The 11,838-nt window shown below is 41.1% G+C and overlaps 1 protein-coding gene across 2 annotated transcripts in view; it reads left to right on the forward strand.

Annotated features, from left to right (window-relative positions):
• The window catches only part of tex264a (testis expressed 264, ER-phagy receptor a), a 70,257-nt gene extending 66,258 nt beyond the window's left edge, over positions 1 to 3,999 (forward strand). Inside the window, exons 4-5 of one of the 2 annotated variants that reach the window (XM_030091556.1) lie at positions 2,115 to 2,377; positions 2,408 to 3,999. In XM_030091556.1, coding sequence (XP_029947416.1) covers positions 2,115 to 2,377; positions 2,408 to 2,509 — 365 coding nt within the window. In that variant the 3' untranslated portion in view covers positions 2,510 to 3,999. Of the gene's footprint in view, positions 1 to 2,114 lie in introns of both variants that reach the window. The other variant, XM_030091555.1, reaches the window with a different exon arrangement.
• Positions 4,000 to 11,838: the final 7,839 nt, after the last annotated feature.

The raw sequence follows: 11,838 nt of genomic DNA on the forward strand, positions 1-11,838 counted from the left end.
ATGAGAGAGGAGTCGGAAGACATCTGACACTATGGATGACAGGAATCCTTCTCCTTTTAGGTAAAATCCAACACCGTATAGGTTGAGTGCAGATATTGAGGTGACAACTGTTGTCATTTCCATCTAATCTAAGCTCAATAATTATCAAGATCAACATTCAACGTGTCATTTTTTTTTCTGTTATGGCAGGGGTTCTCCCAAAACAATCTTTGAACCGACGTTTTAGAGAGTTTGACTTTAACTCAGTTGTTTCTCTCATCACAGCTTTTACAGGTGTTTATTGATTTGTTTGTTAATGCCGGTTTTTAGTCGGTTTTTCCTAACAGGCTCTTTTAGGCAACCTTTTAAAAATCTTTCTGAGAAGATCAACTGCTGAAAAAGAAAAGAAAAAAAATCACTGAGTAATAACTGTGGTGTAGGTGGGAGGTGTGATGTGCTTCTTTCTCAGGCGTGAATCATTTGCAGGTTTAGGGAGGCCAAACAAGAACATCATATTTCTGATATTTAATTTGTACCTTTCATTTTTTCAAAATCTGTTTATACCTTTGACCTACCTGATGGTCTTCGGTGCTCTTCTGTCTTTCTACCTTGAGGTGTTAAATGCAATTTATTTCAACCTTTCTTCAGCTGTTTCATACTGCAGTCTTCTTCACAGATGTCCAGTTGTGCTCATTTCAGTGGTAACCTTGTGGCTGGCCAAAAAAAAAACACCTGAGAATAGCAGCAGCCTGGGATAATGAATGACTCCTGGGTCACACTGAATCATGGATCAAAGGCCAATTAGACTCCGGTTTAGACAGAAAGCGTTTGAAAGCCAATCATGTGGGTGAGGAAGTCTTCATCCATTAAGATAATGGACACTGTTCTTGATTATACATACTGCATGCATTATGTGCTGCAAACAGAAGCAGACCTTCTCTGCAAAGTTACGCTCAGCTACGCAGCACCACGGCGTAATTAGGTGGACGTAACATTAACATGGTAATGAGTGGTCTCTGCCTTTATATGAAGGCTTCTTTGTGTCTTTAGCAGTAATCTGGCTTCTCGGAGCTCCGCTGATGGGTTAAACTTTTTTTTTTTTTTTTCCAGGATGTATCTGGTGAATGTTAAGTGACTGAAGACTCAGAAGTTTCATGAGGCCTCATTTCTCATCTTTGATCAAAGGATAGTTGAGTATGTAAATGCACACACTCAACTATCCTCCCAGCCTTGCATCATGTGGAATGGGCTTTAATAGTGAGCTTAATGTTATTGTTTCTGATCTCTCAACCAAAAGATACATAATGCCGTCCTCGTCCACAAATGTCAAGCTCATTGTAGTTTACTGGTCCCATAAAGCTTCGTTTCATCACAGTGAGCACAGAGCAATTCACTGACACCTATTAAAACTTCTGCTTGTTTTTGCTTTAAATGCAAAGCCTCCTGTTTCTCGCTGCAAACGGTTTCATAAACTCTGATAGGATTTAACTCTAATGCCAATTTGCTAGAAAAGGTGTGTGTGTTCAGCATCCAGCTCCGGTCAGGTGAGCGACTCGGCTGAGGATAATCTGCTCATTTCATCGTTCTGCTGGTCTGCTGCTTTTGGTCCAATTACAAATATCTAACCCGGTGAGCAGCCACGGCCGCCAGAGGTTGACTCCTGTATGTTTTGCTCTTGTGCAGCAGGTCTTGTTTTCACACTCCACTAATGCAGAGGTCGCCAACCTTTTCCAAGCCAAGCCTTACTTCAAGGGTCCAGAATAATCTGAAGGGCTACTTCTCACAAACTTCTTGAATAATTAGAGCTGTTCACTTTCAATAACAGTAATTATGCAGATATGTGAGGAGGCTTCAGGAAAGATTTAATTTTGCAGGGAACATATATTTAAATCTTCACCCAACAAGTGACCATATGCGGTGACTCTTTTCTTTTCTTCTAAACTCAGGATGGTCTAGTTAAAAAATATAAATGCAGCTGTAATGAAGTTACCTTCCTCCACTGTGATGTATCATAACGTGGTGTAATGTTTCACCAATGCTCACGGTTCACCTGCTGTTTACTCCGTATGAACTTTTTCCCCTGTTATAGCCGTACTCGTCATATTTTTGTCTGCGTGTGTTTCGCTTTGCTGCAGGCGCAGATTCCCACAGCGACGTCAGCTCAGTGAGCGGCGGCGTGCCCTGGGACAGCAGAGAGACCTCCCTGGCTGCGTCCACGGCCGCCTCCCTGGCCTCCTCCCTGCCTCTCAGAGATGTGTTGGATGCAAACGAAGACATTAAGCACAAGGACCACAGCGACAGAGGCTCCAACGAGTCCATGGGCAGCGGCTCGTCCTTTGAAGAGCTTGACATGGATCAGGAAGAGCAGGAGGAGGGAGAACAGAGGGAGGAGAAGGAAGACGAGAAGGAAGACGGGGAGGAAGAGGAGGAGGAGGAGGAGGAGAAAGTCCCTGAGGGTGAAGATGGGGCTGGAGAAGCAGCTGAACTGGTGGCTGAGAAGAAGGAGTCCTCTGGGGATGGAGAAGAGTAGGGAGGATACTGAGGAGATAAGGGATGTAGCCATGTAACACTGACGGGCTGGAGGATTCCTTGGCTGTGCTGTTGCTGGTTATCTGTTGTGTAATCTTGTTGGTGGATCTAAAGCTGTTCATGCCATGACAAAGATGCTGTATTTCTGCGCCTTTCTAAATCTCCTTTTGAAGCCTGTACTTTTTGTTATACTGTAATCTCAGTTTTTAAAAATAATTCCTGACAGTATGTTTAAATCGCAGCTGCACAGAAAGGAAAAAAAAAAATAAAAAAATCCCACCGAGTTGAGTTTTTCTCACCACCAAGTAAGAGGCCAGCTTGATTCAGTTCGATATTTCATTCCATTCTTGCTTAAATCGTTATTGTTCTGGTTGAGATCTGGAATGACACCTCCAGTTTAAGATTAGCATCAAAGAGAATGCAGAGGCGGGGTCTACCCCAGATCATCAGACAGTGTGATTTTTGCCCGTGTGTGACAGTTGATGTTGTCCTCTGCTGTTCCTGAGGAACTCTGTGTCACGTGTTTGTGTGCGTTACCCGACTGTGGCGTCTCGATGTATAGTTATGAATGACTGAAGATGTTCAGGAACTGCTCTTGTAAAGATGTTGGTGGACCTACCTTATTTTATTATTTACACAGAGGGAAATTCTGATGTCTGAGGCCAAAAAAACAAAAAAAACAAAAAAAAACCTGTTAAAAAACAAAATCAACCAGTGGCACTGGCAGCGCCTCCACACCACCAAGACCGGGATTTATAATCAAACTAAAAGATGCAAGCTTTTCTCCGGAGACTCTAGAGTATTTTACTGTCACTCTGCACTCAGATAATTGCTTTTTTTAACGTAAAAAGTAATATTCCCTTTCTAAAGATGGTTGTTAAACCACTCATTACTTCTGTTTTTCATATTGTAACCAAATTCACTCGCGACCACGGACTAGCTGTGACATGTTTGTAGGTGCTGCAACCTGCCGGCGCATTACCATGTTTGTGTCTTTCTGTGAGTAATAAAATTTTTAAATGAAACGTTGAATTGCGAGGATCAGTTCTATGGACTGTATTATAACTCTGTATGTTTACCGTAGTTTCACACTAAAAATACAAACAATTCAGTTGGAATTTTTCAGACACAGTGCCTCACGGTCAGGGTCATAGGCTGCGGAAAGTCACACCTGGGATTGAACCAGGTTTTTCTCGCTGTGAGGCCAGCTGGAAAAACTACTACGGCACCGTGTTGTCCATTGAGGATTCTTACACAAAATTGTTATAAACCACTTCTGAGTTTATGTTTCCTGGCTGAGGAGGAGAGACTCAGCAGTCAGTTTTCAGTCAATAATGAAGCGATATACTCCTGATAAGTTATGAACCCCTCTCTGAAACGCCAACCGCTTTCATGTTCTCACAATGTAATCATCGGCTGCTTTGTTTGGGCATCAATTCAGAGGCTAAATAGAAGACAGATTTGAAGTGCAAAAAAAAAAAAAAGAAAAAAGATAATTATGGCAGTTTTTCAGTGCAAGTTGAGCAAATTAGGCACAGCTGTTTGAAGAGAGTAATTTCCCTCGGCACAATTAAAGAGTTTAATCAGATCAACTCCCAAAAGTGTTAATTTCGGGAGGCATAAACACTGTTTAGAATATTATAGCAAATGTTATTATGTCCAAATTCTGTCACGGTAGCAGGAGCTGCATTGATCTGGTCAACATCCGACTGAGGGGTTTGGCATTTGTGTCACGGTTTATTTAATAAATGGTGTGTGCAACAGAGGAGGAAGAATACACTCCAGCACTCTGTTGATGCTTGATGGACAGAAGTGTTCTTTAGCCAGTCGTCCTTAATGAGCATCATGACCTATAAGTATAAATGTTTTCTTTTCAATCCAGCACCATGGCAAGCATGGTAATTTTACAGATTAATATCCCATCAACCTCCTGATCAGGCCAACACTGCTGTGAGTGTTGACCTATAAATTAAGACAATCTCTTTATGCAGATTTTAAAAGTTTTAGGAAATTCAATAGAAAATAATACCAATGTTTTCTGTGAAGAAATAGCATTGCTCGTTTAATTTCATCTCCTCTCATCTGTACAGTTATAAACATTTGCATCAATATAAGACCAAAAGTGTCTATTTATTAATTATTGTGTGTGAAAATTATGTAAAGTACATACTCTGGCACCTGTCGGAAACTTTACAGCAACGAAAATAAAAGTCCAATAAAACCATTCCACTTAGAAAATTTCTATAATTGGCACTTGAAATATGTTCATGGAAAATCCATTTCAAAAAGCTGCCTAATCGCAGCAGTGAACTAGTAAATTCTCATAAACACAATGAATGATATACAAGTACAGTCATAATGAGTCGCTTATATATACTTTCAATGGGTGAACGTCATGTTCTGCTGAGATTGATGATGATTTATCGATTTGAATCGGGTTTGATTGATTAATGGGACGTTCAGCTCAAGTTCAGTGCTGGAAACCACTTGATTAATCCGCCATCTCAAACATTAGAGCAGCTAAAACACTAAAACAGCAGTGCAATTATTGGAGAAACTTGGCTTGTTAGCAGTGTTTGCAATGTTAGCAGGTTTATTATGTGACAGGGAATTTGCTGACAGCTCTTTTTAGGCCCTCTTCGCGGTAGCCATGCGTCCCAGGCATATATTTTCTGCTCTAAAAGTAATTCCTCTGGCTTAATGAATGTCACTGAAATGCAGTGCCTGATATGTGTGTGCTGTGCTTCTTCAGTAAAGTTCTGGAGTAGGTAGTTGTAGAATGGATTCATGTGCGATCATTTGTCTTCACTATTTTAAATATAGACTATAATTGCCATTGGGTATTGTCAGTTCAATGTTATCAATAATAAAAAAACGAAATTGCTTGCCTTAGTTAACAGTTTATTTGTTTTAATAATAATATGCTGAAAAACCAATAAGTGTTATCGATGGTGAAATTTATTGTTTCCTTCAATCATTGTTACATAAGTTATCACCATATTGTTGTAGCAGATTGTAAATGTCTTTCCAAAAGTCACAGTACTCAATTGTGCTTGAGATCAAGAAATATTGTAATTTGACCATATACCTCTATATTACTTTGAATATTGCCATTCAATAAAGTGCTTAGCACCACTGCAAACTGCAACTGTTGAAGTAATTATGCTTTTAAATTAAGATCTTTGAAGGCAGTGTATTTGACAGAGCTGCTGCATATAGATTTGCACAGAAGTACCTATTGAAGCAGTTGGAGAAGACAGCAGTGAGTATAACACCCTGTTGGTTGTAAGATTCACAAACATATCACCTTAGTTGTTTATTTCTCGCCTAACAAAGATTTGATTGTGGCGGGACTGGTGCCTGTTGCCTGCAGAGGTGTGATCAGGCTGCAGGGACAGATGCCCCGGCCACGTGTCTTTTGCACTTCCAGGTTTAATTCTGGCACCCTCCAACCTTTGTCCGAAGCAAAAAAAAAAAAAAAAATGAAAATCAGTATGAAGCGACTGCGATGGCACAGTGGGTCAACAAGTGATTTAATTAATCGTGAAACCCACAGGGGTGTCATGCAGCTTTGAGGGCGCGGAGATTATTGCCTTCCCATGATGTTAATTATTAATCTCATTACTCTGCAAGTGGAGAGGGAGAGGTGGAGATGTCTGAACATACAAATTTAGATGCCGACCATTGCGCGCGTGAAGCTGCTTTCGGCAGGGGAGAGGGAAAAAGGGTCTCAGCTCATCCCCTCGAACCTCTCGCGCCTGCTGCGCGCCTCGCCGCGCCATCTGGGACTGACCTCGCGCTCTCCCGTGCCGCGTGTCGCAACTTGTTTGCAGATCCCGAATAACATTTCCATCGCCGAAGATAACCAGTCTCTAAAGAATCGCTATTTTAACATACTGTACGCCCCACACGCTCACACGCGCGCGCACGCAGTCGGACCGCCTGAACAAATAGGGGGTGATTCTTAGAGCTTCTCTCTCTGACATCCGCTGTGAAACCCAACAGTTTTGGGAACAGAGGAGAGCGTCGGTTCCACCGTAGGCTGTGTGTTACATAATGTTAATGTGGCTCTGAGATGCGACGAGGCAGAGCCTCTCCAGGTCTGCTCCTGCGTGGAGCAAAACGCGTCTTTGTTCCAAGTGTGAAAAGCTTCTGAGAGTTGAGGCTCTCTCAGGTTGCTGCACTTATCCGCGGCAGGCGCGTTTATCATCAGATTTACTTTGAAAGCAAGATTGTCACCAATTCCCGAAGCTCCCACCCACTCGAGTAACAGGTAGAATTTAAAGTTTTGCATCCGGTTGCTGATTTCTTTATTTTTTTCCCTCCACATCACCTCGCATCCCGCCAGACTCAGACGCGTCATCTCCGTCCTGATCTTTTCGTTTATCCCGTTTGTATTGACGCTCGGGAGGGAGAACGCCTAGTTTTTCTCCTGGAACAATGCAGTGGGCGTCTGTTGCGTTTCTTCTGAGCGTGTTTAGGAAATGTTACTTTTGCTGAGCCGCTGGCAGGATCACACCTCCAGGAATCCGCTCCTCCAGCACCCCGGACAGCTCCTGACGCACGGCGCACATTTCAAGCAGTGACACTTGCCTCCTTCGTTTATTCATTCAGCTCCGGCGTATTTTCGCACTCACACTTGTTTTTTCCAGGCTTGAAAAAAAAAAAAAAAGAAAAGAAAGAAAGAAAAAAGAAAAAAAACCCCTCTACACTGTTTCGAAGGAAATGCGTTTGTTTTCCACAGTGTGTTCACCGCTCGGCTGCGCTGAAAACTGAGGCTCCCTGTGCAGGTAAGAAAAGACCGAGGATTCTGGATTTGGCTGCTCAGCTGTGTTAAATACCCGAAGGTGCATTTTTGTGAACTTCTCGCTGGTTTTGGAAGACGGTGAAGTAGGTTCTTTTTTAATCAGGCTGTCTGTTGGTCAGTTGACCTCACATTTTTTTAATATGTTACCAATAAGTCTGCAGTTGATAATATTAAACTGTCAAAAACAGAGAGTGTGATATGATGAATGAATTTCTAATGATATTGTTATTCCTTTGTTGACATTTATAAGAGGTTGCCATGAGAGGAACGGATCTTCTCCTCTGTTTGTTTACCACCACATATATGGCTCCTGCCAGATCTGCGAGCTTCACAGCCTTCAGTGTTTTGAGAGGCTCAGAATCACACAATACCTGCCACAATATCGGATTCTGAAAAGCGCGTCTTTGATTAAACAAGCAGAAAAAAAGTGCCAAACATTGCTGAGAAAGTTGAGACAAATTAATTACTGCGTCTCGAACTGTTGGAGAGAGGACGAGGAGCCACAAAAACGGAACCCTTTTGTGTCTATTTCAGGAAAATTGTTTTTCTTAAGTTTTTTCTCTCTATCTTGATAATATGCATTGTTTACTTTCTAATCAATGTGAGCATTTTCAAACTTTATATTTAGAACCACATGCAGATTTGCATCATTAATTACATCGAGATCGGGAAGATATGGTGGCAGTAAGCAGACTGACGGACCCTGATGTTATAAATACATTCGTCAAGATGGGATTTGGAATTAAAAAACCTCAGGAAGAAAATGTTTTGAAGCTGCCTCGTTAATGCTGGTCAATGCAGCCACATTAAGCGATGTAAATTTATAGTGCAGGATGTGCATCTGGACTGCATGCTCTGCACATCTTTTAATAAAGAAATATGGAATAAATCAAAAGAATATGCAAAAATAGTCAACAGCAAATCAGAGACATGTTTTTCAACTTCATACATAACAACAGGCTGTAGGGAAGCTTTGTGAACTGGAGTGGTGTGTGAACCTATAGCCCTCAAAGCTGGAGATGTTGATATTGGTAAATTATTCAAGCCATAGCTGACTGTGGAACATGCTCCGCTACTATTATGAGTCCAGAAGGGGGGAAAAAGTGGCAGGGTAAGGTGAAGCCAGTCAGCCTCTGCTGTCTAAGAAGGTGGAGCCTGTGTGCAGACTGTTTCACCTGTTACTTTTGACTGATACTGAAGCAGCTCCCTGCCAGTGGGAACAAGTGTCCCAAATTACTTCAATGAGTTTGTGTGCAGAACAGTCTGCTCTGAGATGCACCATGTGTGCATATGAATATCACTCTGCAAAGAGAAACTGTAGATGTGTTCCACTGAGAACTTTGACCTGCAAACATTTGACGTAACTGACTTTTATTATCTAAAATCACTAGGAAGGCGAGGATTTACCTATAGAACTGTCACCATGAGCTTGATCCAAACACGGCTCACTGATATGAAAACATTACGACCAATAAGTGGTGATCTGACAAATTATTAATAATGGAGCAACGTGAAACTTTCTCAATTCTAGTTTTAAGACAAAATACATCTGCCTCGTAACTTGATCATCATTCACAGCCTTTACGACACACAGGGGTTGTATTTGCTACCAGCCATCAGAGATTGAATTTGTGTGCGATGAATCACTCTGGTCCTGTCCAAAAAGACAGATTGATCGCTCACTCTTCCTCGTGGTCATGCAAACACACAAGTGCAAAGCACACGAAGGTGTGGTACATTGGCTGGATGTCTGCCAGATATCGCTCAAGCGAAGTCTCCTGATAGTCACAACATCTGTTGGATTAAATATTTAATATCTTTCTGCACTATAGTTAATGTAGATATTTATGTACTGATTTGTATTCAGAAGGTTGATTTCTCGTGTCTTGGTGAGACACATTTGTTGTATGCTGAAGGCAGAAGGCCACTAATGGAAATAATCTAATTGTAATATTGGATTTATAATGTGTTTTACATATTGGCCATAGATTTAAACTCAGTCATAAACATCCCAGTCAGCTCAGTATTCACCGAGGATGCGCTCCTATTGAAAGCACAGATAAACAAAACACTTTAAGTACAAACAGCACTGTAGCATCTGCAGATATCTACTCAAGTAGAAAGATTTAAGTACGGACTTACTCAAGTGAAAGCATAAAGAGGCTGCCAATTAATTAATGATGTGCTCATGACTGCTGGATTAAAATTCACTGCCGGACTGACTTTTTGTGTGTGTGTGAGAGGTTCTTAGGTGAGACCGGGGTCAGCTGGAAGTGATCATTTCCTCTGCATCTAATAACTGACCTGTTGTTGATTCCTTCCACATCTGTGTCATGATAGAAATAATCCTTGTTTCAGAAAAGCCAAATTTAGGGTTTAAAGTGCTGTGAATGGCAGTTAATAAAGGGGATTCTTCTTCCAGATCTGTGATTAATCACAGCTGTCTGCTTCCCACCTCCAGTCAGTGGATGATCATTTCATAAAGACACACTCTGCTCGGAGTTGGCGGAGGAGACGGGTCAGACTGATTGAGCGCTCTGTAGTTCTCATGTCATTAATGCTCTGCTCAAAGTGTCCTGAAACATCAAACAAGGGAGCAACTGACTCTACCAGCAGGGGACCTCAGAAAAATAGTAAAAAAAAAATTATCTGCACACCGTGTGTTTATAAATTTGGACTTTCATTTACTAATGTTTTGGTTGAAATTGAACTGCTAAGGAGTTTTTAAGATTAGTTTTCGAATAAATGGTGACAAATTATGGCACATGATAAAAAATTGGCATCTGTGCTTTTGTACTTTTCTTGTTGACTTTAGCAGGAGGTGCAGTGCACACGATGTTATGTGTCTCTTAAATCTTAGAAACAGATTAAGATATTTCTATTTTGTTATGAAATCGTCAAAAACCTTGGCATTACAACCACACAGCACCAGACACCCTTTTGTTAATTAGAATTATTTAGTGTTTAATAGAAATAATTTGTCAGTACTCAGAAGCTTTGGAAAATGTAACACGTCTTTTGAAGGATCTCTTAATCAGCACTCAGTTTTCATCTGGATGGCTGAGTTGAAATAAAATAAAATCCCCTGTAGAGACCCTTGACCCTCTGTATAATGAAGATGGAAATACTCCTGTGTAATTTGCATTGAGTTATTGCCCCTAAAATATTATATTCTGATATAAAGGCAATAAATGTTTAATTTTGCAAAGGCGTTGGCTGAATTTTGAAAAGCTGAAGCACAGACTGTGATCCTGAATGATCCGGCTTTTAAAGTTTTCTCAAAATAAAGGAAGAGCCCTTGTATTTCCACATATTCCATTAATAAAGGGCAACTTTCGAGAATGCAATAAGAAGGTATTCATGTGATGGTGAGACAGTGAATAATGCAAAGCGACAAGAAAAACCTGAAACAAAAGCAGCCAACATCCATCACTGAGCCCAGGCCAATCATAGGCATGGCAGTAATGATCTCTGAGAGACAAAGAGAGTGGATGAATGTTTGATGAAGGAGGGGAGAATGGGGCTCCCGGGAGGCGACGGGACCACAGAATGCATGCGAGGGATTCCCCATTCACAGGTGGAGAGGGGAGATGGATGAGGGGGAGGTGCCGTACAGTTGATGCTGTTTGTTAAGTAGAAGCATGCAGGGATTGGAAGAACGACGAACTGATCATGACGTTTGTTGTCCTGTGGATCATATTGAATGTAAGCGTGGCTGTGTGGTGTTGTGTGTTCGGCGGCGGATGTTTCACTCTGAATAGATTCACGTCTTGGTTATTGACGACGCAGCGACTGAAAACTGAATCCAAATTTCCTCAGCTCATATTCAAACTGCAAAGTCCTCCACACTTTTTAATTGCTGGTTGTAAAAATGACCTTATCAGAAAAAAGGTCAGAGATTGCATTTGTGGGAGACCTTTCATTGTTTATTGGTGATGCCGTGGTTATTATTGATCCAGTCAGTCTTCCCTGTTTGATTAGTTCAACTGGATTCTAGTACTTGGCTGTGTTTCAGCCAGATATCTGGTAAATATGGTCTGTGTGTCGTCCAAGCAGTATGACTGCAAAATATTGATCAAAAGTAATGGCACATGTGAATAACGTCTACAGTATTCACATATTACGTGTCCTGCTGTGATCATACAAATCCTACTGTAAATAAATGCAACAGCGACTCACAAAGTTCTGCTTCATTTGTGAATGATTTTCAGTAAAATATATATCGATGTAGTTTGATGTGAAGTTAACTGGCTTTCAGTTTAGGGAGGCCGTCGTCTGGGAAGAGTAGAGATAACACTATTTTGCAACAAAATCTTTGGAAAATTTAATTTTTGAGAAGAAAAATGAGTGACAGGTGAAAATAATGTTTATTTCTTTAATCATTTATTTCTTTGCAGACCATTTTATATAAAATCCTCTCTTCTCAATTAGTATGTTGTCTGATCAGAGATATTTTAGAGTCGCAAATACACTTCTGCAAAGACACCTTGCAGTAAAGGTGTGATGGGTAGTAGAGGCTCAAA

The sequence above is a fragment of the Salarias fasciatus genome, chromosome 5 (assembly GCF_902148845.1).
Source record: "Salarias fasciatus chromosome 5, fSalaFa1.1, whole genome shotgun sequence".
NCBI lineage: Eukaryota > Metazoa > Chordata > Actinopteri > Blenniiformes > Blenniidae > Salarias > Salarias fasciatus.